Genomic DNA, 26,903 nt, shown 5'->3' on the forward strand with positions numbered 1-26,903 from the left:
TTCCGACAGACACAGCGAAACGAAAGTATGGACGTCGACTCATAGCTATTTTCATCTTCCTGTTTCACTTCCCTCTATGCCTTGCCTAGTCCTGCCTTGCTGAACCTTACCTCTCTCTCCATTCCTCACTTCTCCCCTCTCCTCCCCTCCCCTACTCTTGCGTATCCTGCCCTCCCCTAAAATTCATCTCTTCTTCCCTCCCCTCCCCTCCCCTATCCCTCGACCCCACTTCCTGTTCTATCTTGCCTACCAGTCTGTTTGCATCTCTCTCCAATCCCATCACGGAACCCTCTGACCTACCAGTGTAATCCCTTCTACACACACACACACACACACACACACACACACACACACTTCACAACACAAAGCAACACAACACAAACATGACACGTACACATACCTTCTTTCTCTCTCTCTCTCTCTCTCTCTCTCTCTCTCTCTCTCTCTCTCTCTCTCTCTCTCTCTCACACACACACACACACACATACACACCCACACCCACACCAACCCACACATCCAGTCGCCCATGCACACCTACCTTATGGAGCTTCATACACTTATTCCCAAGTGCCAGTGAGCAGGATAGGCAATTGTCACAGGAGGCACATACCCCCCACGTCACCCTCTGCCCAGCTTCCACCCCTTCCCTGCGCGAATCCACCACTACTCCGCTCCCTTCGTGACCGAGGACACTGTTGAGAGGGAGAAAACAAGAGGAGGAAGTAAAGAATTGGAAGGGAGAAGAAAAAGGAGGATGTCAAGTATTGGAAGGGAGAAGAAAGAAGAAAAAGGAGGAAGCAAGGTACTGGAAAGAAGAAGAAAGAAGTAAGGTATGTTTTGTTGTTGTTATGGTTCTTATTTTGGCTTTTCTTTCGTTATGTTAAGGAAGAAATTCGTGTTCTGCTCGTTTTGGGAGACAATATATAACCTATTCCTTACCTGCTTATTTCTCGTAATATGTAAGTTTATCTTCTCGCCTGTGATATTTGTACAACCTCTGGCTAAAATAGAGAAACATAAATAACATGTCAAGTGAGTGACAAGGTTTAAATAATATAAACAGTTAAGGATGGTTCGCTAGAAAACCTTTTAAGACGACAAGAAATATCGTTCTCACCACTGATTGAGAGTTTTGTGAATGTCTGTGAGGCGAGATGTGAAAGTATGGGTAAACGAGAGCAGATTTATAACTGCTGAGGAGGAAGGTGTCTGAAATTGCAGTGTATTTGTAAAAGATCCTTGCTTGATTTTTTTTTTTTTCGATGAGCAAAGCCGATGTAGATCCTTTTTATTTTTAGTATACGTCATTTTAATTTCCACTCCAGTTCACTTGTTCGATAGCAGCAGTAACAAAAAGTTATGACGTCTTCTGGTTGAATTGGTTAACGTACTTGGGCACAGTGATGGGAGAGGCAAATGTGTGTGTGTGTGTGGAGAACGGAGTGCCTAAGAAAAGTGGACAGTGCTATGAAGGCTTTAAGACGAAACAAAGGTCTGGGTATGAAGGCTGAAAGAGGAAGTAGAAAACAGAGTGGGCCAAGGGAGACAGTGGACAGTGCTATGAAAGCCTTGAGATAAAAGAGAGGAGTGAGTGTGGAGGATGGAAGAAGATGACTCGAATGCGCGTTAGTCATTTCATTACTGCTGGCGTGTGAGACAGGCATGGCATGGATTTGGAAAGGCAAGAGTGACAGCTATGGATATTACCCTGTTAGGAAATATATATGGGTGGTGCAGCCTGCGGAGGATAAGAAACATAGAGATTTGTAAGAGATGTGGGGGAAGAAAGTCGGTCGATCTGAGAGTAAAAGAATGTGCTTGGATGGTATGGTCGTACAGAGAGATATAGATATGAATAGATTGTTATAAAGATCTAGAAACTCTGTATTACAATTATATACTTCAGCTAACATCACACTGCCTATTATCTCTCTCGCATGCTATCTACGCGGCCATCCGGTACGGGTTTATCATCAGCCCACATTGTAACTGGTGGTGTTTTTGGAGGGATAGGATATTTCGTAGCACTGTTTCCTTTGCGATTTATTTTAGCATATTACAATTTAGGATTCTCTTGTATACACATTATCTCGCTTGAATATAGACTTTAGTTCGAATCAGCAACATGCAACGCGATATGGAGGTGCAATATGCAGAATAAATCGCTAAGAAAGGGGTGTTACGAAATCTCCACTTAAAATGCAGCCCACTGTTACTAGGGCTTCCCAACAAGTGACCGCTTGTCTCTCTCTCTCTCTTATGGCCACACACACACACACACACACACACACACACACACACACACACACACACACACACACAATGTTTACAGTGCACAGTAATCACAACTTCATGCAGCCTTAAGGTAATGTTCTGGTGTAGAATGGGATTATTGCTTTAAGTAACAAAAGTCATGTGTAAAATCATCTTTGAGTTCATTTACATACCATAACTACTTCTGATGTGCAGTACTTGAGATTTTTTTTCGTGATGAATAATAAACAACCAAACCTGACTGTATGTAAAATTTCATCCTTACCCCCCCTTAAAAAAAATATAATAAATAAACAATACACAGTTATACAGATAAGGAGACAGGAAAGACACGACACAACACTTAGCACACAACCAGTACGCACAAGAACCTGTCACTCAAACATCAAGAACTACCACTCAGCCGGAACAGACAGGGACCCTCAATGCTTGTGCTGTAGTCCTCTCACCTCAACACACACTACGCAAAGAACCAGAGAAGACAAACACCCATCACACAGACATAATGAGGGCCTACCAAAAAGGAGAACGACCTGCCAGAGAGCGAAAATACTGTCTACCGCAAAGAGGAAAGTACCATACCACACTAAGAGAGCAAGAAATCTACCACACACGGAAACTAAGGTCCTACCACATTGTAATCTACATCTTTATACACCTACCCTATTACTAGACACACAGTAGCTTACCATGGATGTACCGACGTCCTGGTACCATTGAGGGTGTGCAGGTCCGACCCGCAGATGGTAGCCAACTCGACCCGCACCAGCACCTGCAGAAGAAAGCACACACACACACACACACACACACACACACACACACACACACACACACACACACACACACACACACACACACACACACACACACACACACACACACACACACACACACACACACACACACACACACACACCCCCACACACACTCACACACACACACACACACACACACACACACACACACACACACACACACACACACACACACACACACACACACACACACACACACACACACACACACACACACACACATACACACACACACACACACACACACACACACACACACACACACACACACACACACACACACACACACACACACACACACACACACACACACACACACACACACACACACACACACACACACACACACACACAATTACTATTTTTTCCGCGTCGTGTTTTACAAGGCAGATGTGTCTTAATTTTACAGTGCAGTTAATTTTTCCTCCTCTAGTTCTCCACACTTTAGGGCATGGACGTCACTTTCCTGCCAGACTCATCATATGAAATCGAATCCTCTATGACCTGAGAAACATACTAAGCCTCTCTCAATTTAGGAATATTAACTAACACAGGAGAACGAGTAGAGGGAATGATGTTATGGGTAAAATTTTTGTTCCTTCCCGTAACTGTGCATAAGTTACTTAGGTCAGTCAGCCCAAACCAAACATATGCTGAGCTCTCTAACTTACCTAGTAGGGTTAGGTGTGTTAGGTCTGGTGAGGTTTGCGTAGGTTTGGTTTGATTAGCTTACGATAAGTTAAGCCTGGTTTAGCTAATTTTAGCTTTTTGTTTATTCATCAAAATAGCCCAAACATGTAACATTTCAGTGTGTGACAAACTTGGAAAAGAGAAATTAATATATGTAACAAGCGCAACAATAATAAGGTGTAACATGAAAAAAAAAATAATAATAATAACTTCATAAGGGATAGGTGCCAGGGAACTCCTAATCCAAGTCCAAGGAGTAAGAATGTATCAGGGAACAAAACACAGAAATTCCTTGTTATATTTCAGTGATGCGTTCCAAAACAGCAAACCTACAGTAAATTGGAGGAAACTCCTCGCATTTTGCTTTAATTTATCCCTAAACTGCCATCTCTCCATCTTGAATGTAGTATTGTAACAAGAGATTAACACTAGACTAGGATGCTGGTCACCAGGATGTGCTATGGAAAGAGTGCAGAATCAGAGCACCGTCTCTTTCTATCACTGATCTACATGCAATAAGCTAAGAAAGGACGAAAATCTGGACCAAGATCAGGTGAAAAAACTACAGTAGACCAACTTTACACATTAGGTCACAGGGAAACTTTACTTGGCTGTCTTTTTTTTTTCTTAAATAAACTGTGGACTCGGTTGAAAAAAAAGGCACCAAAAGAATAGCATAAAAAAAAGAAAGAAAGAGAGAAAGAAAAGGATTTACTACTAACCTGGCCCGGACTCAGCTGGATGGGCAGACGTGTGGATTCGGTGACAAAGTTGGGTGACCTGCCTTTGCCCATAAACACTATGGATTTGGCGTAGGAGGTGGTGCCGTGCTGGGGCGTGGGCGGGGGCGTGGGTGTGCTGGGTGACATGGGCGAGGTGGGCGGGGTAGGGGTGACTGGGGGTGAATTCGTGCTCATGGTGACTGGATTTTGAGGGGTGTTCTTCAAGTCACCCCCCACTGAAAGAGAAAATGGGAGTGTGAGATGAAATTTATGGTCTCAGTTGTGTGTGTGTGGGGGGGGGGAGGGGCTTGCTATGGGAGAAGTGGGAGGGGTAAGAGTGACGGGGGGGGGGAGGTGAATCAGAATTTCGAAGACATAAAAATGGAACAAAAAAGAACGTCAAAAAAGGAACAAAAAGAACGTCAAAAAGGAGCATAAAAAGAACGTCAAAAAGGATCATAAAAAAGAACGTCAAAAAAGAACATTAAAATGAACGTCAAAAAAGGAACATGAAAAAGAACGTCAGAAAGGAACAAAAAAGAACGTCGAAGAAGGAGCACAAAAAAGATAGTCAAAAAAAGGGGAAGAGAAAATAACGTCAGAAAAGGGGCTTAGTAATGAGGAGGACTCTGCATATAGGCTTACGTCAGGTGAAGCCCTGTCTTGCTGGAGGTATACATTACTCGCTTTATTCTCTCTCTCTCTCTCTCTCTCTCTCTCTCTCTCTCTCTCTCTCTCTCTCTCTCTCTCGTATAAGTAGACAGATAATTATATATTCTTTTTTGTTTATCTGTCTACTGATCTGTCTCACTAACTGGGTAGCTGTCTATCATTTCATCTATTCATCCATTCATCCATCCATCCAAACATCAGCCTACCGTCCACCTATCCATCTATCCATTCATCCATCCATCCATCAATCTATCCATACATTCATCCATCTATTTATCGTTCTATCTCTCACTCTATCAACCTGCTGGTCTATCGGTCAGCTTATCTGTCTTTTTATCTATCTATCTATCTGCCTATCTCTTTTATCTATCTGTCTATTTATCTCTCTCCGGATCATCACCGTATCTCATATATGTGACTCCTTACGACATGGTGGACGAGAGAGAGAGAGAGAGAGAGAGAGAGAGAGAGAGAGAGAGAGAGAGAGAGAGAGAGAGAGAGAGAGAGAGAAAGTAAGTAATCCCTTATCAAAGTCTCAAAGGCAAAAAACTAAACTCCAAAAACAAACACGAAATGCAGTTTATTTATAAGTTAGAATGGGTCGACCGTGGAGGAGATTCAGAGGTGCTTGGTAGATAATGAAGGAGGTGGGGGGAGGAGGCGAAAGAGGGAGGGAAGGGAGGAGGGAGAGAAGGGCAGGGGGAGGGAAAGGAGAGGTGGAAGAGGGAGAGGGAGAGAGGGGAGAAATTAGGTGGGGAGGAAGTGAGGTGGAGGAGGATAGCGGGGAGGAAGAGAGGAGGAGGCGGAAGACTTGTATTGTGGGAGAAGGGTGGAGCGAGGCACACACAAAAAAAGAAACACACACACACACACACACACACACACACAAGCCTCCAACCTCTCACAACTCACTAATTAATTACTTATCACATTGCGAGATTGGCCTACCAGTCATAAAAAGAAGAAACAAGAAAGAAAGCTTGAACTGCCTTTTTCTTAGACCCAACTCAAACCGGCTGTAAGTGAGAAATAACATGAATAATAATACTAATAAAAAGACTACTATTACTACTCCTACTAGTAATAATAAAAAAAATTGTAGTGGTAGTTGTTGTTGTAGTAGTAGTTGTAGTAGTGGTGGTGGTAAAAGCAATAACAAGAGAAATAAAAACAGTATCAATAATAGAAACAATATGATGATAATGATGATGCTGAGGATAAGGTTAATGAAGACGATGAAGATTATTATGGCTCATGAGTTTAACTGGAAAATAATGAAAAAATTGCCTCCTTATCTTCTACACAACACCAGCTTCTCACTGCTTATTAATTTCTCTTATTACGTATTGAAATCAGCTCACCTAAATCAGTGGGAAATCAGGTTATCATGATAGGATGATGATGATGATGATGATAATAATGATGATTGATGATGGTGGTGGTAATGATGGTGGTGATGATGATAATGATGATGATGATTGATGATGATGATGATAAGTGATGATGGTGGTGGTGATGATGATTGATGATGGTGATGGTAATGATGGTGGTGGTGATGATGATAGTAAGAGTACGAGCCGATGATAATGCTGCCTGTTATTTTAATGCTTATTGTTTGAAAATGTGATGATGATGATGATGATGATGATGATGGTGATAGTGAAAGTGATAATAATGATACAGGTGACGATGATGATGATGATGGTGATAGTGGAAGTGATAATGATGATGCAGGTGACGATGATGATGATGATAATGGCGACGAAGATGAGAGTGATGTTGATGATAAAAAAGATGATGATGATGATGAGGGGAGCAGGGGTATAAGGACACCTGTGATGTTGACTAAGATGATGACGATAACAATGCTAATTTTTTGAGCTGAGTTTGCAAAGGTGACAAAAAATGCTAAAGCGTCAAATCATCCACACGATAACTACCTGTCACCACCTGCTAATGATTTATTTTTTATCATTTATAGAGCTTAACTGAGAATGCATGAGAAATATTGAATTCTTCCTGGATTTCACTAACATCATTTATCAGAGTTAATAAATAGTAGGATAATGATGATGATGATGATAATGATGGTTAGGATGATGATGATGATCACGATGATGCTTTTTTTTTCCGACTGTGAGCATAAAGTTAACATCCCAGTACTCAAGCGACACACCTTTACATGCCACCACATCGACACTAATACCCAGGAGATATTGAGCCCAAAAGAATAAACTAAGTAGACCCCATATTACCTTTACCTTTAACCCTTTTACCTACCTGACCTAATCTGTTCATCACCTCCTAATACTGCACCACTGACAAAAGTTTAATGGAAATCAGCCGATGGGTTCAGGAGATATCTTGCCCACAATACATGATAGTGCTACGGACGCACGATCTCACGCACGCACGCACCCACATACACACGCACTCAATGCACGAGCGAACGGACGGGCCAGTCGCTCAATGCCTCCTCCAGCCTAGCAGTGAAGATGTTAAGATATATTATTGTGCTGTTTTGCTGAGTAATTATAGTGACTCGCTTCCACCGGTCCGCATGATTCAACACCAACCTAGTCTAGTGTCCGTTATCCCCTGTCCCTTCTCCCTCACTCTTCCTTCTCTACCCCCTCACCCCTCCTCTATCCCCACACCCCACTTACCGCTCCTCGAACCCCACACATCCCTCTCCTGCTCTTCTCTCTCATCCCTCCTCCACTACCCACACACCTTCCTCATCCCCCCTACCTCCAACCCCCGTCTCTCCCTCCCCCCACAGCCTCCCACACCACATCTACGAGTCTTATGTCGTCCGTCTGCCTACTGGAAAAACTGCCTCCACCGCTCTCTCTCTCTCTCTCTCTCTCTCTCTCTCTCTCTCTCTCTCTCTCTCACACACACACACAACCGCATCCCACGACACCCTAATTATCAGCGGTTCCCTTTGCCTGGGTTATCCATATTTAGCTCTTCATTAGCAGGGGCAACTCCAACCTTGCAGGAGGGAGAAAGAAAGAGAGAGAGAGAGAGAGAGGGAGGAGGGGGGAGTGGTGCCTAGATAGGGTCATGAATACACACACACACACACACACACACACACACACACACACACACACACACACACACACACACAAACACACACACACACACACACACACACACACACACACACACACACACACACAGACAAGAGGTATAGAAAGAAGACAACAAAATAACACTTTACCCCAGCACTAAGTCACCAGCATCATCTCGCAACCTACACCAAGCAACTTAACTTTATTTTCCACTTCTACTCTTCTCCTAATGACCCCCCTATAAAGAAGTGTCCCTCAGGCTACTCGGCGGGTCGGTGGGTTTGGTACTGGCCTCGCATTAGGAGGTCGCTCTAGAGTGGGGAAGTCTTACCCCAACCCCGACTGCTACTGAGTTTTGGGGAGAAGTTGCTTACATTCTGACACCTGTTCGTAGCAGTCAGATAATCAAGTCAATGTGTCAATCAGTTGTCTCCTGCCTTCGTCTTCTGCTTCAGTCAGTAACCCTCATCTATTCAGCAGCATCCTCACCTTCCCTATGCCATACCAGTTTGTTATCACTGTTTTTCTGTGTCATTGTCTTTGTAACTGTCCTCCATTACTTCTAAACTAGCGTACACATTATCATCATCGTCTGCTGCCACTGTCTTCTATTTCACCGTTTTGTATATTTCACCTGCGCTCAACTAACCTATCATACTCAGCTACACTATCATCCGTTTCACCGTTTTTGCTTTTGTCCCATGCTTCTTTTGATAAATGCCAAGCTACTCTAATCTTCACCATACCACTGTGTCCTATCACTATCATATATTTTACCATTTATACCTTGTGTTTGTCCTGCCGCGCTATTAGCCTAATTTCCATCATAGCTTTTTCTACTACCACGATGCCCTAACCTCCTCCTAATCTAACTTCCATCATACCACTGCCTACTACCATTATCTTTTGTTTCATTCTCTGCTCCTTGTAACTATCCTAACCTTCTAATCTAGCCGAACCACTGTCTGCTACCACTCCTAACCACTGTCTGCAACCACTGACTCCCACCACTATACCTAAAACAACCTACACCATACCACTCCTTGCTACCACTATCTTTTGTTTCTCTCTCTGTGTGCCTTATATCTGCCCAATCCATCTCCTAGCCTAACCTAACCTAACCCCACCTCACCTCACCTCACCTAACCTAATCTAATCTGACCCTAACCTAAGGAAACCTACCCTAATTAAACCTACCCTAACCGACCTAATACCACTGTCCACCACCTAATTCTTCTGTTTCACCGTCTATGCCTTCGAGCTGTCTTGCCCCCCTCCTACTCCGCCTATAAATTAACCCTTTGCCCGTGTCCCCAGCCGAGGGTCATGTCCTGCACCGCCTGACGCACACCTGCAAGAATGTGTGCCCTGGGCTATTTGACGGAGGACTTGAGAGAGAGAGAGAGAGAGAGAGAGAGAGAGAGAAACGGACAGACAGAGATTGTGTCGAAATGTCTCTCTCTCCATGTGTGTGTGTGTGTGTGTGTGTGTGTGTGTGTGTGTGTGTGTGTGTGTGTGTGTGTGTGTGTGTGTGTGTGTGTGTGTGTGTGTGTGTGTGTGTGTGTGTGTGTGTGTGTGTGTGTGTGTGTGTGTGTGTGTTTCTACACCTGTGTGTAGTTACTTTTAGTATGTGTTTGAATTACTGTGCTCGTGTCTGCATGTCAGGGTCTGTGTACGTGTATGTGTCCATGTGCATGTTGGTCTGTATGTGTATGGCTCTCTGTGTTTGTGTATGTCCTATGTGTGTATACCGATATCTGTGTGTACACGTGCTTGCTTGAATGTGTGTATATCCTCAGTTGGTACACAAGAGGGTCATAAAGTTTTATTGTATAGCATAATTCTCAGCCATCGACGTGCACCGACACCGGTTTAGCCTTGACTATGTGCACCTTTTAGCTCTTTTATGTACGTTTTACCAGTGTGTGTGTGTGTGTGTGTGTGTGTGTGTGTGTGTGTGTGTGTGTGTGTGTGTGTGTGTGTGTGTGTGTGCTGCCCCCAGACGGTTCGTTTAGCTCAGATGAGGCTTCCAGAACTGACAGGAATAAACACAGCCTACATTAACCTTTTCACTACTAGAATTTGTTGTTGGGTTGAATGAAATCGTCTGGAGATAAGAGTAAGATAAAAAAACACAGCCGAACTAAAGGGATTAAGGCAAACCAGGCTTTCTAAATATCGACTATTCCCTACAGTAAGACAAGTGGTAATTGAACGAGAAGATCCTGTAACCTGTGAATATTCTTTGGCTGCCTGACTCTGGTTGTGGGAGGTTCTTGTTTGCATCCTCGTCAGTGAAGGAAGCTCCCTAACACCTCTTCCTTACCTATTTATTCCAGGACACAGATGGCCATAACATCTCTTCCTTACCAACTTCTTTTTTTCGATACGGCCGGCTAATATCGTTCTGTACGTTACATATGCAGAGTATGGCGATATCAGATTAATTTCACGCAGAAGAAGACGGCTGGAGGTAATAAGTGGAATAAATCGCTTAGGAAAAGATGTTAGGGAGACTCCTTAACCAACGAGAATACGGGCCCAGTTCTGATTATGCAGATTTTTATGAGAGTTGTTGTTTATGTGAGACTTATTTCCTGAGAGAATGAGAGTTGTTTGAGGCACCTGAGAGGAAAGAGAGAGAGAGAGAGAGAGAGAGAGAGAGAATAGACTGTAGGCAGAGAAGTGAAAGGAAAGTGTTGTTATTTGTTTCTTGCTTGTGGATTTTAAGAGGATGAATTGTTTGGTCATCTGTGAAGACAGGAAGAGACGGGAGCTAAGAGGAAGATGAAGGAGAGAGAGAGAGAGAGAGAGAGAGAGAGAGAGAGAGAGAGAGAGAGTACGCAAAGAAGTGAAAGGAACAATTCATCATCATCATCATCATCATCATCATCATCACAAGGGACTGTAGATGAGTGATGAGAAGGATAATGGTGAAGGAGGGGAATGTGTGAGTGATGATATAAGTAAGAGGGACTAAAGATGTGTGATGATAGGGGTGGTGAGGGAGGGGAGGGGAGGAGGTGGTGTGATAATGAGAGGGAGAGAGAGGGAAGTATGTAGAAGGGAGAAGGAGGGGGGTGAGGAGGAGGGGGAAAGGGAAGAATGATAATGCTTGATCTAGAGGGATAAAGAATGAATGATGAGAGATGGGGGGTGAGGGAGGGGGGGAAGGTGTGAGTGATGATGTTAAAAATAAGATAGGTTAAGGATGAGTGATGAGGGGGAAGTGGGGGGAAGGGAAGGAGGTGTGAGTGATGATGGTGAGGCAGACAAGACTGATGAGGCGAGGAGGGTGGAGGTGAAGCAGTAGGCAGCGGTCAGAAGTGCCTGCAGAAGGAAAAGACTTGAGGTTCCTGATCACACAGATATGGATGTCTGGTCTGTGTGTGTGTGTGTGTGTGTGTGTGTGTGTGTGTGTGTGTGTGTGTGTGTGTGTGTGTGTGTGTGTGTGTGTGTGTGTGTATCTGGAGTAATCACTAATGTAATCTGAGACGTTCTACATGTTACATATATCTACACGTCAACAGAAATCTTGTTACATTTTCTCAGATGATATATTAAACTGGTTGAATGCTTGTCTGACAGAACCTCGAAAAGGGGATGAGCAGACTAATGACTAGTTACATCTAGATATACAAATTCAGTAAATGAATAATATCCTATTATCCTGCTGATGAACTAGACCTCGCCATTAGAGACACGTAAGCTAATATTCCCAAGTTGGTTTAGGACCATTTAAGAATATTTAATTAATACATCAATATTGCCCGTGCATTATTTATTACTACAGTTCATTTATTTTAACTAAGAGGATATTTACGACCCCTATGGGCTTATTTAACTTTGATCATTGGCAAATAATTCAGTCTTTCTGTTCTACATCTATTTATGGTGCTTCTTCATACCTAATATAATATAATGTCAATTGGTTGGTATAAAATCAGAAAGCAATATGAAGAGATAATTTTTTGCCTAAAGTGAACGGAGTATAGTCGTTTTCTGTATATGACCCGTTGTATTTGTGGATTAATGTGTCTAAAATAAATATTTGAATATGATCCCTAGTCATGTATATATCATGTCTTTTTGGATAAGTATATTCCAAGTAAATCACACAGTATAATCAGAGGTTTCACTAGTAATGGTTGTATTTGGTACTTATATACAAACCGACTTTTGACTCCCATAATTATGAACTGATTATTAGGGTATTTGCTGGACACTCTATCTATGAGCCAGTCCGTGTTATCAAGTAATCCTTCTCTTCAATATATTTTCAAGGAAGGAGTATGTGGTGCGAGTTAGGAGGTGCGTAGTGCGAGGGATGGGAAAGGAAGTCGAGGAGATAGCTTAGTGGAATAAGGAGGTGAGAGAAAGCAGAGGGAGCAAAAAAAAGGAGGCAAACAGGGAATGGCCGGCAAGCAAAGAAAACAAGGCGCTGGACTGACAGGAGGCGACAGGATATGTAAATAAGACTGGGGATATAAGGAGTGGCGAGGAGAAGAGTTGGAGAGAGTGTATGAAGAGCTCAGGGTATAGTAGAATAATTGGGATAGTTTTTGCAGGATGTGAAAAAAAAAATAGAGGGAAAAAAAAGAGTGAGCAGTGTAATAAGAGTGAGATGTGTTGACAGGAACTTAAAGAAAGCAAAAACCATTATATTAAGATGTTATGGAAGAAAGTGAAAAAAGAGTAGGCAGAGAAATGACCATACACTTTCCAGGTGTAAACAGCGCTCCACTAGCAACTCACCAAGCGGTATATTATGTATTGCGGGATACGGCTCAGTCTACTGGTGTGGGCGTGAGTGAGAGTAAGAAATGATGTGGTGCAGGATGGATATTGACAACCCTACCTGAGTCTTCCTCGTAGCAAACAAGATAACCCCAGGCGAAGTGCGAAGAGGAATGTTATGTATGGACTACCCTTGATAAAACTTCCCTTTTGTTACCCTTGCCTTTATACAGCGGCAATATACAAAGACTTAGGAAGTATAAAAGTCCAGTTGCAGACTCGAATAAATTTTCTTTAGTCCAACAATAATGAAACTCTGACACCAATATTCTGTAAAGCTTTTTGGATTCCGAAGATTGGGTTACTGGATCCCAAAAATCATTGTGCACTACCACTATTTATCGCAGTGAGGTATACTGGTATTTATGTCCGCGACTGTACTGTACGGTTGTGCTATTAAGTGATGTTACAAGTCCACTGAAAATCACTGAAGTTTGTGACATTACTTCCTAGTGCGATTGTACCTCACCTCAGTCCAAGCCTACACTGAAGACTCTAACTAACCAAGCTGTAGTGTTGTCCGTCCCCCCACTCCCAGGCCTTTTTCTCGAGTCACTGTTCTTATTTATTACTCATAACAGATAAATGAAATCCGCAACGAGTTAACTCCAATGGTAAATACTATGAATGTAAAAACAGGATTGCAAGGAGTTATGACCAGTGATAAATCATGTGACTACAAAACTAAAATCAACAGCGAGTTATGTTTGGTGATAAATGTTGTGGGTGTTATTTGGTGTTGACGTGAGGGGCCCTCCAAGCCTACTGCCAGAGACGCGGCCTTTGTGTGTGGTTCCTTGTAGCTCAGCGTGGGGGTGGCGTCCTGCTGCTTCAGTTTGTTGACGATACACAGCAAAAGATGTCTGTACACAAAAACTGATTTCGTATACAGCACTGAGGCTGCCTGCAACACCAGCTCATGAGTGTGTGAGTGCGTAAATGTGAAGTGATTTGCAACAACAACACTGTGCTTTTTTCCGATCTATCTATCTATCAATATATTTATCCATTTATTTATCTAATTATCTATCTATTTATCTAGATAGATAGATAGATAGAAAGAAAGATATAGCTATAGCCATATATATATATATATATATATATATATATATATATATATATATATATATATATATATATATATATATATATATTTATTAATCTGATTATTTATCTATCTATCCATATCAATCTATTTACCCATCTATCTATCTATGTGTGTGTGTGTGGGGTGTCTGCTTATGTTTAATGCACATCTGTTGAAGCCCACGCACGCTTCAACAGATGTGTATGCTTTTCCAGGTATGTAAATTGAATGCTTGGTGAGCAGAGTTTGTTAACCTACTGCATCGTGTGTGTGTGTGTGTGTGTGTGTGTGTGTGTGTGTGTGTGTGTGTGTGTGTGTAAGAGAGGGGGGGTGGGGTACTAGGGAGTGAGTACAGCAACAAATATGTGTAACGAGCCAGCAGGTGTGAGAGGCAAGTGGAAGTGCTCCAGTTACGAATTTTAGAAGTGAGGGAAAGTCACGGCGTAAAAGATACAATTTATATCAGGTAGTGGTGGCAGGTGTGTGGTGAGGTGGTGTTGGAGGGGGGGGGGTGGAGTGATTGTGGAAGGGACGGTGGAGGTAGATGGCAGAGAAGGATGGTGAGGGAGTCGGGTGGTCGAGAAGTTGTGGTCTAGGGGGGAAGGAGAGTGATAGTGGTGATGGAGAGAGTAGAGAGGTGGGTGTGAAGTGAGGCAGAAGTGTGGTAGCAGAGAGGGGGCAGGAAAGGAGAGTGGAGGTAGAGGTGGGAGGAAAGGAGGGGTTGATGGAGGAGGATGGTGAAGGAGGGGAGGCAGAAGGAGGTGAGAGAGGGAGAGATAAATGAGAAGTGGATGGGAGGGAGGCAAAGAGGGGTGCGTGAGACAAGCAGAGGGAGAGGAGGAACTTGGAAGAAAGGTGGACAGGGAGGAAAGGGAGTGCAAAGAGAGGGAAAAAAAGGGATGGGAAGCAAGAAAGATTTATGAAGCATGAAGGAAAGGAGGGTGTTGAGAGGAAAGAAGAGGCAGAAGAAAATGAGGACGACATGATAGGTAGAGATAAAAAAGCATCGAGACAACCAGAAAGCTAGTGAGAGAGAGAGAGAGAGAGAGAGAGAGAGAGAGAGAGAGAGAGAGAGAGAGGATATGTGAAGAGGGCTTGAAAGCAGATTAGACGTAAGGTGATAGTCCAAAGATAGAGAGGATATTGACTGCACACGTATGTATATATACAAGGTTAAAGAGAGGTAAGATACTGCGTGTGTGTGTGTGTGTGTGTGTGTGTGTGTGTGTGTGTGTGTGTGTGTGTGTGTGTGTGTGTGTGTGTGTGTGTATGTGTCTGTGTTTTAGATCGGTTGGGGATGAAATAAAGAAAGAGAAATAAGAATGAATACCCAGTTGATTAGATAACATAGATAATCCTGAAGAAAAAGAAAAAAGTGTAATAATAGTGATAATAATAATAATAATAATAATAATAATAATAATAATAATCGCACCAGAAACACAGGGTTCGTGAGAGACAGAGTGGACGGAGGCGTACCTGAGAAATTTTGATGTTAATTAAAAGTTGTGACACAAGTATTTGGCTATTTGCATAATAGAGAGAGAGAGAGAGAGAGAATGACTTGTTTTTTATCCTTGCTTCCGCCTGTCGATTTTATTCAGTAAGGAGAAAACACTCGTGCTCAAGGGTCAAGGCTGAACTAGAGCAGGCAGGCAGTAGAACTACATGAGACTGGAGGAGGAGGAGGAGGAGGAAGAGGACGAGGAGGAGGGCAGCAGAGGAGGGGGGTTGAAGAGTGAGGGGGTAGAGGAGGGAAGAGGGAAGAGAAGTGGAGTGCATGGAAGGGGGAGGCATGAGGCGGAGAAGGAGAAGGGGGTGGGAATGAGAGGGAGAATGGAAGGAAGAAGACAAGAAGAGGAAGTGGCAGGATAAGGGGACTGAAGGGGTGGGAAAGGGGAGGAGAAGGGTGGGGAGGTGAAGGGGGAAGTGGAATGAGAGGGTGACTGGAGGGGGAGGGGAGTCGGGGGAAGGTGGAAGAGGACAACAGGAAAGTGAGGGGAGGGGGAAGGAGAGGAGAGAGGATCAGTAAAGAAATAAACATTGGTGGGTGTGATTGTAAACAGAGGTGTTGGGGGAGGGGGAGGTGGGGAGAGGGTGGGGAGGGGAGGTGGGGAAAGGGTGGGGAGGGGAAACAGAAGAGAGCTATATCTCCAACATGTATACTACTATATCACACACACTCACACGTACCCAAACACACACACACACACACACACACACACACACACACACACACACACACACACACACACACACACACACACACACACACACACACTTTCCCTACACACCCACACCTACACTAGATTTCACTGTTATAAAAAGTACAATTTTTTCCGATATCTTGATTATTCTTCGATGACCACTGTGCCTCATACTGCTTTTACTGCCATTAATCTCTCTCTCTCTCTCTCTCTCTCTCTCTCTCTCTCTCTCTCTCTCTCTCTCTCTACCTTGAGTTATACACGTCTGTAGTTTATATAGACAGATAAACAAATACAGATAGGTAGCTAGTTTAATAGACAGATAGATAGATAGACAGGCAGATAGACAGATACGCAAAAAATAGGAGTATAAGGGTTCCACATCAAGGCTTCTATAGGTTCAGATCACTAAAGATGGTGGTATTGGAACACTTTCTCTGCCACGGACGCAATTGGTGATATAAAGATTATCACTGCTTTATTCTCAGTAGCATCCTTCATATATTCCAAGGGTGAATCTAGACGTTATTTTTTACCCATTAGATACTGGAATTTTCCTCACAAAAATAAAATAATTGTGTGTTATTTCAGTAAGGTGAATTAATGGTCCATGCAAAGTGATAAGAAGGGACAGTAAGAGGGGTGATGAAAATAAGGAGAAAAAGAGGGGTGGAGAAGGGGAAGTATGAGGAGAATATTATCCATAGAGGGGTTGGTAGGAGATAAGAGAAGGTAGGAAAGGAGGGGGAGGGGGAGGAATGGAGATAGAAGTAGAGTATCAGTAGAGGAGGTGAGAGGAGGGAAGGAAAAGAGGGAGGGGAGGGAGGAAAGGAAATAGGAAAAAAGAGTATCCGTAGAGGGGGTAACATGAGGGAAGAGGAAGGTAGGGAAAAAGAGGAGAGGATTGGGGAGTCAGGAGGAAAAAGAGGAAGAGGAAGGTAGGGAAGGTGAAAGAGGAGGCGGAGGAAAGGAGGTAAGTGAAGAAGAGGAGGCCCAAGCACAACAGGTTGGGGGAGTAATCGATACTGAAGGTGGAAGCCAGGTGTTGATGTCACAGGCAGGAGCAACAGGAAAGGAAAGAGAGAGAGAGAGAGAGAGAGAGAGATGAAGGAATGTGGTAAAGATAGAACAAATTGAGATACAAGGAGAATGTTGTATAGGAAGGAGGGGAAGGAAAGGAGGAAAGCTGGGGAGAGGAAAGGAGAGACAGAGGGAATTAGGAGGGTGAGAAGAGGATGAAGGAAGAAAGGAGGAAACTACGACGAGAAAGGAAGGTACCTGGAAGAAATGGAGGAAATTGGAAGGAAGGGATAGAGAGATGAAGGAATTTGTTGGGAGTTATAATGTGTTTTTTTCTCTCTCTTATGTGGTTTTCCGTTTCTGCTTCTGTTTTTGGGTGATGATGATGATGATGATGATGATGATGACATTAATGATGGTGGCAATAATTATGATGATGATAATGAGGAGGAAGGAAGGGGAGGTCGAGGAGGAGAGGGAAGATAGTGATATTTACAGTGGTGATGATGATGATGATGGTAATGATGATGAAGATGACGCTTTACTCTGAGAAAGATCACTGTGCTGAACGTACCTCCTGACCTCTTTCCTCGTCTCCCCCTCTGCTTATATTTGTGGAGTGCTTAGTATACAGGAAATACAGGTCTCTAACTGGATCAAAGGCTTATCCTCCCCCTAACTTCCTTCACACTCTTCACTCAGAACAAATGGGGACCTTGAGGTAACATTGACACTGCGAGACGTATTCTAGGGTGAAGATTGAGACTCAGAAAAAAATTGCTTGTCTAAATGATTAAAACTCGGGTCGTCATTAAGTAGTAATTCAAATCTTTCTTCTCCACGCTTAGGCTAACATATTATTCTGTCTCTCTCTCATAGCTGGAATGTTGCTTCACTCTCTCTTAAACCATAAATTCTTTGCCTGATTCATTGTATTATTTTAAACCAGGCCCTTCATTATAATCCTTTCTCTGCCAGACACCTCCCCCAAGCTGGAGAAATTATAGGAGTGTTAGAATGATAGATTATTTGTAACATCCTCGCAGTGAAGAGGTTTAAGATGTTACTATTTCCCTGCTCCTGTTCTTGGACGATGATGATGATGATGATCATATTTTTTGAAGTCTACTCCACATACTGAGATTGAAATAGGATGATGATGATGATGATGATGATGATGGTGATGTTGTTGATGATGATGATGATGGTGATGATGGTGATGTTGTTGTTGTTGTTGTTGTTGTTGTTGATGATGATGATGATGATGATACTTTTTGAAATCTACTCCACATACTGAGATTGAAATAGGATGATGATGATGATGATGATGATGGTGATGTTGTTGATGATGATGATGTTGATGATGATGATAAGACTCGATTCCCCATTCCCTCCCATAACCTTTAACTTGCACTGTTTGTTATTCAGGCCTAAGTAGGTTTATGCAGATCCGAAACTAGGCACTCATCGGAGCAAGTCTAAAAAGTCAAAACAGTTTCTCAGTTTATGAATCGCAAACGACATCTTCCTGTTTGCTTAGAGTGAGAGAGAGAGAGAGAGAGAGAGAGAGAGAGAGAGAGAGAGAGAGAGAGAGAGAGAGACAGAGAGAGAGAGAGAGAGAGACAGACAGACAGACAGACAGACAGACAGAGACAGACAGACAGAGAGACAGACAGACAGACAGACAGACAGACAGCTTACTATACTCTGCTATACTCTCTTTACCTTAGCGTAAAATTGGCATCTCTTCATCTTGAATCCTCAGCTGTAACAATTAACACTAGAATATGATGCCCGTCACGAAGAAGCGTTATAGAGAGGATACAGAGAAATATAGAGCAAGAAAAATGACTATAAAAACAAAGAACAGACAGAAAATAAAGGAAAGAAGTGCGATCGAACATGGAAGAAGGCAAAGGAACAAGAAATAGAGGGCGATGGAAGAAACAAAAGAAAAAAAGAATACAAAAGCAGTCGAGAGAAACAGAAGGTAACGAAGAATGACCAGGGTAAAGACAGTGAAAGCGAGTCAAAGGAACACAGACGAGGAAGAAAAATGAATAAAAAGATGCAAAGAAGGGAAATAAAAGACAGAAGACGAAGAGGACTGAGCGAAAGGATGACAGGGGAAGAAGCAGAGGTAGCATAGACAAAGGAGTAATGTGAGCAAAAAAAGATACGGCAAAGAAGACAAAGAGGAAGACAGGTGGAAGGGGCAGAAAACAACAGAGGCGGACACGAGAACAACAGCTCAAGAAGTCAAAAAGAAGCGATGAGGAAGATATCAGCATGACCGCCTGATAAATGGCAAGACACAGCCGGAAAGGCATTGATTAAGTGGACCCTGGAATTGACTGCATGGAAAAGAGAGAGAGAGAGAGAGAGAGAGAGAGAGAGAGAGAGAGAGAGAGAGAGAGAGAGAGATCGACGATGATGCATTTTCTCATTTTATTCTTGCCACCACCAGACGATTTTATTCAGCATATTTCGGGAGACTTCTTGATAGTGAAGGGGTGAATGAAGGCTGCATCTAACCCTCCCCAGGTCGAATAGCCTGCCCAAAGCTGAATAAAATCGTCTGGACGTAGCAAGAATATAATGAAAAATGCGTCGTCGGACTGAAGGGATTAAAATTTCGACTGCATAAGATTTCTCTCGGATTAAAAAAAAAAAATGTTCGATGTCAGCTAGGGAAAAAATGCAATATCATGGTTATCATTTTAATTTTCTTTCTCATTAACAAATGGGATAGGCGGGAAGGACTGGAATGAGAGAGAGAGAGAGAGAGAGAGAGAGAGAGAAACTGCATCAACCTTTCTGCATCATTCTTTAATTACTTCTTCCCTTTACTATACCTCGATCACCTTAACTTGGCTGAGATTTTCGTCCTTTCCCAGTCAGTATTTCCGTCGTTCAGTCCCAGAAAAAGACGACACTAAGACCCTACATCCATTCCACAGCACTTCTTCGTTACTAGCGGCATATTTTAGTGCTGACCTCTTGCTATAGCTCAGCATTCAGGATGGAGAGATGGCAATTTTACGTCAAGTTAAAGTGAACAACGTATACATTATTTTTTTTCAGTTCAGGAGTAAATTTTCTATCTGCTGAAGTTAGTTATAGCCCGTACGAGTCTCTTCAATTTTATAGTTGTATCCTAAGCTATATAAAAAGGTCGGGTTAGCTAGAAAAATTTTTAAAAGTGTTCTCGACTGCTGGCATTTCTCTCGCACTTCCCCATGAAAAAAAAAAAAAGACAAAAAAAGAAAAGAAAAAAAAGAGCAGAGATAAATGAAAAAAAAAAATCATCCGGAGAAGACTGTGACTAAGTACTGCATTTCATACTGCACTTCATACTTCAGTTGGATAAATCCCTATTATGGATACTAAGGTCAGATAGTGGAGGCATATCTCTTTAAAAAAAAAAAAAAAAAAAGAAGCTAACTCGCCTATTGATCGTTCACCAGATTTATCATCACCAATTCGACAATTTTATTTCACTAACTTAAAATGGTGTGTCCTGCAGCAAAAATAACAGTGATTTTCTTTAATTACTGTAGGTCTAATGAACGTAGTCGACTAATTAAGTTTCGGTACCAAATTAAAAAAAAAAAGTCAGTAAAGGAATATCCATATTAAGTTTGAATATTCTACTCAGAAGTATCTCATCAGTGTGTGTGTGTGTGTGTGTGTGTGTGTGTGTGTGTGTGTGTGTGTGTGTGTGTGTGTGTTTCCAGTGGTCTTTGGAAGGAGCAAGTTTCGCAGGTTCTCAGCCTTTATCTCTGCATTAAAAATATATACCGGTACATATAAAGTATATCTATATGACTATCCTTCAGTGCAACAGTACACCAGGGCCTCTCCTTGCTTGGCAAAAGAGAGAGAGGAGCCTGTGGTGAGCCTGACTGTGCCGGCAGGTGTGTGATAAGGGATGCCTGTCTTTGTGTGTGTGTGTGTGTGTGTGTGTGTGTGTGTGTGTGAGAGAGAGAGAGAGAGAGACAGACAGACAGAGGGGGGAGGGGAGTTTTCTTGGGGTTAACAAGTCCCTAGCACCATTTTTCACTGATTTATCTATGCATATGAAAAACTAGTAAGCGCTCACAAAGCTCATACCTCCACCCAGTCTATAATTTACTTCTGCGATATCTTTTCCCTAACAGACGAATAATTACTCGGTCTCATATGGTTAAATAATTATGAGGTCTTAGACAGAGGGCGCATCCTTCCGTCTTCTTCTTCTTTTCTTCTTTTGCCAGACGCCATAATCCCGTACGGGGTGGCCATTTGACTCTGAGTTATTTGTTTTACAGGGAGGGGCACTAACCCTCCACCAACCCACTTGACACGTAGGGAGCACGTATGGTTTGGTTATATGGTTACCACCCAGCGTTGTAAATGGTTCCTTGGCTTACAGGAAGCTAATAAAATTAATGATATATTCCTGCATCCGGAAGCAGCTCCACCTCAAAATCTAATCAGCTCTTCCCTGACCCTCTGCCCACCTATCCACAAGATTTCCTTGAACGCTGACAATAACTTCTTAAGATATCGTGTACACAGACCAACACGCAAACAAACACGGGTAAAAACATAGCCTCCGTCCATCCTCGCTTGCAGAGATAATGAACAGTCAGTGTGTTGTAAATGCAAACCACGTCGACATTCGGGTATTACAGATATCATTCAAAACATTAACCCCAACAGAACGGAAACGCCCATTTTTTGCATGAGTTAAAACCAAGTGATTGTGTTTTAGTTACGTTGTTCATTTAGGTTATTCAGAGTATGGGAGATCTCTTATGCTGAAGGGATTCGAAATTGTCTCCTTTAATTTTCCATTGATATGGTGACAATCTTTTCACGGCGATGACGTCTTTTTTTTTTCTTAGTTTATTCTTCCTATAATCATTAAGCTTTTGTCTACTGTACTTGGTTTGTTTTCATCTAACGGAACTAGGTCAGTGCCACAACTCAAAAACTAAGCCGTAGCTGCATGAGACTAAAGCTAAGCTGAAACAGGGCTATGAATCTTTGTCAAATGAAAAACAGACAGACTATGTAATACCTTTCTAGCTTAAATCAAAATCGTCTAGTGTAAGTCTGCAGGTATAAGCAAGTCTTAGTAGTGGTGCGGTCAGTGTGATGCAGCCATGTCACCTTTATTCCAGGTATTGTCAGACGATTTTTCACAGAGTAATGGGTTTTAGCAGTGACGGTGTAACAGGCATAGCAAATTTCCCAACTCCTTCCGTCCTGTAACGTGTTTTACTGATTCGTTCTTGCTACTTCCAGACGATTTTATTCAGTTTTTGGGAGAGCCCGTGTGAGATAAAGAAAGCTATATTTAACACCTACAGCCTCTCCTAAGATGAATAAAATCGTCTAGAGATAAAATGCATAAAATTAAAAATGTGTCCTCGATCTGAAAGAGTTGTTGGTGATATAAAGCCTCCTAACCCGTTGAGAATAGGGATGGAAGGGGGGGGCAGGCAATCCCGTGTCTGTTGGTAGGAGTTAGGAGTGACAGCATCTCGTTTCTCTCTCTCTCTCTCTCTCTCTCTCCCTCCCTTCTCTCTCTTTCTCTCCCTATCCTTACCCCCACATCTTCTATTCACTCAACACACAGCTCCACTTCCACTCTCTCTCTCACACACACACTCATTTTCTCCTTCCCTCTCCACTCTACCCCCCTTCCTTTCTTGCTATCCACCTCCCCAACCCTCTCACTTCACTACCCTCTTCACCACCCCATTTTCATCCCTCTCCTCTCCACTCCCATCCTCACTTCTCTTTTTCACCAACCTTGCCCTCTCACCCTTCCCTCTCCACTCCATCTTCTCCACTCTCTCTATCCACTCTCTCCATCCATCATCCCACTCTGCTTTTTCTCTTCCCTTCCTCTCTCCCTCCACACCCCATCACATCCCTCCCCTCCCCTCACCCAGCCTCACTCCTCCTCTGTCCCTCCTCACCCCCACACTGCCTCACCCCTCCTCACCTCCCTACCACACCCATATACTCTTCTACGCTGCCTCACCTGTCCTCCCCCACCCTGCCTCACTCCTCCTCTCCCCCGTTTTGCCTCCCCCTTCCACTCTCTCTCTCCCATTATACCTCATCCCTCCCCTCCACCACACTGCCTCACCCCTTCTCACCCCATCCTGCCTCATCCCTCCTCTCCCCCACCCAGCCTCACCCTTCTCCTCTCTCTCCCCTATCTTGCCTCCCCTTTCCTCTCTCTCCCCACCCTCCCCAATCCCTCCTCTCCCCCACCCCATCCTACCTACCCCCCACTACGGATATCCTGCATTACTCAACCACGTCACTTTGCCTGAGCCTCTCCACCTGACATCCACTCTCTCTCTCTCTCTCTCTCTCTCCATTCACATCTTCGTTTTTCCTCCACTCATCTCTCCTCTCTTCATCTACCTCTCTAAATATCCACCACTTTCTCCATCTCTCCATCTACCCTCCAGTCTTTTCCTCTCTCCATCCACCTGTCCACTTCTCCCCTCTCTCCATCCATCTCTCCACCTGCCCTCCACTCCACTTTCATCCCTCTCCCCCCACTCCACCTCACCCATCTCTCACTTCAAGTACCCTGCCACAACACAACCACAGTTCTCTTGTCTGTGTTTTCCTTGGTACTTTTTCCTTAGCGATTTATTTTGCACATTACAATTTAATATTCTCCTGTATGTTATTTATATCCTTTTTATATCTTTTTTAGTATCGACATATGTTGTATCAATAACATAAGTGTGCATGTTAAAGTGTAATAGGAAAAATAAATCGCCAAGGAAGAGGTGCGACGGAGGACACAATAAATCGCTAAGAATGAGGGATTACAAAACAAAAAATAAATCGCTAAGGAAGAGGGATTACAAAAGAAAAATTAATCGCCAATGAACAGGCACAACTAAAGACAAAATAAATAGCTAAGGAAGAGATACTACGACATAAAAAACAAAATCGATAATGAACAAATGCAAGGAAAGAAAATGAAATCCCTGTTCAAAACACGAAATAATTCGATGAGGGAATGATACTAACAAACACAAAATAAATCGCTAAGGAAGAGGGACTACGGAGGCTCCTGTGCCAGCGGGACTGCAGCCTCACTTACACCTCACTCTTGCTGTTGTTATTATTGTTGACGTTGTTGTTCTGCATCTAACTTTCTCGTTATGACAGATCGCTAGGACGCTACGCAAAATAAATCGCTACAGAAGAGGTGCTACGGGGCTTCCTGTGCCAGCGTGGTTATGGCTACACCTACACCTCACTACATAAACAGTCTAGATCACCACCGCTACACTCTTGCTGTTGGTGTTGCTCTCCTTCTCCCAGCTTTCGCCTTGTGTCACATTCCTTCACGCTTCTCATATCACGCTACAATGAGGCGTTCAAGTGATGGTTTCTGAGGCGTATGACACAGCCGTTCACACACAATATTACGTTCATTTTACACATAGCACAATGAACGTTCACTCACAGCAGGGAACGTTCAGTATACTCACAAAAGAAGGACGTTTACATTATTCACGACACACTGAACGTTTACCCCACTCCATGATTCATAAAACTCACTCTCACTTCCACTTTACGGAACATAGACAACGTTCACTTTACTCACAGCACAGAAAACGTTTACTCACAGCACAGAAAACGTTTACTCACAGTACAGAAAACGTTTACTCACAGTACAGAAAACGTTTACTCACAGCACAGAAAACGTTTACTCACAGCACAGAAAACGTTTACTCACACCTCAGAAAACGTTTACTCAGCACAGAAAACGTTTACTCACAGCACAGAAAACGTTTACTCACAGCACAGAAAACGTTTACTCAGCACAGAAAAAGAACGTAAGCCTCACTCCCCCACGACTCACCCTTAACATATGAACGTTACTCACTGCACGTTCACTTTACTCATCGCATATACGTTCACCTCACCCCTAACAAATGAACGTTACTCAGTGCACGTTCAGCTCACAAACACATTCACGTTCACGTCACCTTAACATATGAACGTAACCCATTGCACGTTCACTTGACTCATACGTTCAGTTCACCCTCGAAGAACCTAAGCCTCACCGCCCCCCCCCCGACTCACCCTTGACAGCTGAAGTTGCTATCGGCTGTCCGTGCAAGTGACCATGATTAGTCTGTTTGTTTGTTTTTGTTTACTTGCTTATCTTCCTGTTTAACTACTTGTTTATTTCTTTATCTACTCGTGGAGGCTTATCGTGCTCAAGGGGTTCACTGTACTTGGTTCACCTGTCACTTTCTCACGGGAACCTGGGAAGAAAAGTGTGTGTGTGTGTGTGTGTGTGTGTGTGTGTGTGTGTGTGTGTGTGTGTGTGTGTGTGTGTGTGAGAGAGAGAGAGGGGGGGGGTTGGAGAGGGAGGTGGGGAAAAGAACGGGGATGAAGGACAAGGTAGGGAGAGGGAGGGAAAGTGGAAAAGGGAGAGAGAGGTGGTGGAGAGCACGATAGGGAGAGAATAGGGTAGTGGAGAGGGAGAGAGAGAGGGGTAGTGAAGGGGGAGAGGGAGAGGGAGTGGTGATTGAATGAAATGAGTGGATGGAGGGGCAGGAGGGAGGAAATAGGAAGAGAGAGAGGTAGAGATAAGAGGGATGATAAGATTATAGGGAACAGAAGTATAACTGATGAAGGAAGTGCAGGACAGAACATTTAACAGTAGCTGATGAGAGAGAGAGAGAGAGAGAGAGAGAGAGAGAGAGAGAAATTTAAATAGGAAGAGAGGTGGATGGGCAGAAAGGGAGGACAGGTTAATAAGAGTGAAGGCCTAGGAAACAACAGGAGTGGGGGGGTCGAGGAACGGTGAGAGAAAAAGGTGTACGTGACCACTCCTGAGGCTTGTCACAGTTTCCTACCCTCTAGTGGCGCAGTGTATACACTCCCACTCACGTCCAGAGAGGCACTGACTGGCTGGGTGGCTGGGTGACTGGATATAAGGCTCGGGTGTCAGTGTGGTGTTGCCTCTAAGGTGCCACATACTCGTTAAGCCTCTCTCCAGTGCCACCTTATTTACATGTATAGACTTACACACACACACACACACACACAATACGTTTCACACATATACACAGGAACATCTTACACACACACACACACACACACACACACACACACACACACACACACACACACACACACACCTGTTGCATAACCCTTAATCCATTCAGCGTTTGGTTGTCCTTGTCTTTTCACCACCGGATTTTTTTTTTTTACCTAAGAAAGATCGAAAAGTGAAGAAAATAGAAACAATCTCTATTTTTTCATACAATTACGTTTTTATTAATCCATTCTTTTCACTTTCTCTCTCTCTCTCTCTCTCTCTCTCTCTCTCTCTCTCTCTCTCTCTCTCTCTCTCTCTCTCTAAGAAGATGAACAGTGAAAGCAAAAAAAACAAAAAACAAAAAAACATTCCAATCACCACATTACAGGTGTCCATTCACACCTAGGACTCATTGGTACATTAGAAGCACATACTGATTACATACTGAACTTAT

The 26,903-nt window shown here is 43.2% G+C and overlaps 1 protein-coding gene across 1 annotated transcript in view; it reads right to left on the reverse strand.

Annotated features, from left to right (window-relative positions):
• LOC145394642 (5-exo-hydroxycamphor dehydrogenase-like) overlaps positions 1 to 26,386 on the reverse strand; it is a 34,135-nt gene extending 7,749 nt beyond the window's left edge. The window contains exons 1-4 of the mRNA XM_080268423.1: positions 26,299 to 26,386; positions 4,502 to 4,737; positions 2,964 to 3,046; positions 539 to 692 (exon numbers count right to left, since the gene is read on the reverse strand). Coding sequence (XP_080124549.1) covers positions 539 to 692; positions 2,964 to 3,046; positions 4,502 to 4,737; positions 26,299 to 26,386 — 561 coding nt within the window. The remainder of the gene's footprint in view (positions 1 to 538; positions 693 to 2,963; positions 3,047 to 4,501; positions 4,738 to 26,298) is intronic.
• Positions 26,387 to 26,903: the final 517 nt, after the last annotated feature.

The sequence above is a fragment of the Coenobita brevimanus genome, chromosome 28 (assembly GCF_032717465.1).
Source record: "Coenobita brevimanus isolate Jiangsu-jjx chromosome 28, ASM3271746v2, whole genome shotgun sequence".
Lineage (NCBI taxonomy): Eukaryota > Metazoa > Arthropoda > Malacostraca > Decapoda > Coenobitidae > Coenobita > Coenobita brevimanus.